The sequence below is a fragment of the Austrofundulus limnaeus genome, unplaced genomic scaffold (assembly GCF_001266775.1).
Source record: "Austrofundulus limnaeus strain Quisiro unplaced genomic scaffold, Austrofundulus_limnaeus-1.0 Scaffold130, whole genome shotgun sequence".
Classification (NCBI taxonomy): Eukaryota; Metazoa; Chordata; class Actinopteri; order Cyprinodontiformes; family Rivulidae; genus Austrofundulus; species Austrofundulus limnaeus.
The window spans coordinates 314,079-315,379 of record NW_013952532.1 but is presented as its reverse complement, the minus strand read 5'-3'; the positions used below and the strand labels follow the sequence as shown (position 1 = coordinate 315,379).

General features: G+C 36.5%; 1 protein-coding gene across 1 annotated transcript in view; it reads left to right on the top strand.

The window, feature by feature from the left end:
- cacna1ib (calcium voltage-gated channel subunit alpha1 Ib) overlaps nucleotides 1-1,301 on the top strand; it is a gene marked incomplete in the record, with an annotated part of 260,271 nt that overhangs the window by 185,367 nt on the left and 73,603 nt on the right. The window contains 1 exon segment of the mRNA XM_014015501.1: nucleotides 920-1,007. Within this exon segment, the coding sequence (XP_013870955.1) occupies nucleotides 920-1,007 (88 nt within the window).

The following is a 1,301-nucleotide window of genomic DNA, read 5'->3' as shown; positions in this document are numbered from 1 at the left end:
TTTTTTTGGCATTTTAAATTGATGACAATTAGAAATTACAAGGCAAGGTTATCTAATTAACATTTTACCAAAAGGTATCTCAACATAAAATGCATATGTTTTATTTTTGGTGTTTTTTTTTTCAAAAGCATAATATGTCCAAACAATATTAATCTATGTTATATGCAAATAAACCTGACTGATGCTGACAGTCAGCTGTCAACTCTAAGAGTCAGACGTTATCTTTAAAAACTTGTGATGTTATTGTCATTTTCCCATATGAATCAAAGCATTATCCTATTGACTGCATGAAGCAACAATTTGTGAATTGGGGAGGAAACACAGACATGTCACAGGGTCTTTGTAAGATTGATGCTTGTGAAATAACAACACAAACCATCAGTCTTTCAAACTGCACCTCCACTTTCCATTCTCAGCTTCTTTTCTCTGGTGTTGTTTCCACCTCTGGCCCTCTAACTCCTTTGTTCATCTACTTTGTGTTTGTGGCTGCTTCACACGGGGGATTATTGAGCCAATTTATCGTAGTAGGGGCTGTAGGGGAAATCCTATTGGTCCTAACCAAAGCTGCAAAGATCTCTGGAGTAGTGTGTTAGTAGTTCCAAGCTTTTACTGATTTAATCTGGAGAAAGAGCATCACCCTCAGCCTCACAGGTTGGTGTCCTTAGAGTTGTGTGAGTGAGAGTGACTAAACTCMCTCTAACTCTGTTTACTCTGACCAACATGACTGTGTGGAACTTTGTATTAATACTGGGGACAGGTGACCAGTAACCCTGAAATATGCACACAAATGTAAACTTAAAATGAAAATTGCAGTATGACACTGTTATCTTTAAATATGCCTTTTTAAACGATACAACCATCCCTCCTGTATCTATATACCAATTTTGACCTCTTATGTCTTTTTGCTTTTTATGTCCAGGGTGATGCCAATCGCTCCTATTCTGACGATGACCATTCTTCATCCAACTTTGATGAAAGCGAGAAACACGACTCTATAAAGTYGTCTGGTGAGAGTTCTAGTCTCTCCTAACTTTCTATCAATAATTACAGGGATTAGACAATGAAACTGAACCAGAGYTCAAAAGAGGACAAATTGTTGGTGCACGTCTTGCTAGTGCATCAATGACCAAGAAAGCAAGTCTTTGTGATGTATCAAAAGCCACTGTATCCAGGGTAATGTCAGCATACCACCAAGAACAATTACCACAAGATAATAAGATAAGATAAGATAAGATAAGATAAGATAAGATAAGATAAGATAAGATAAGATAAGATAAGATAAGATAAGATAAGATAAATAC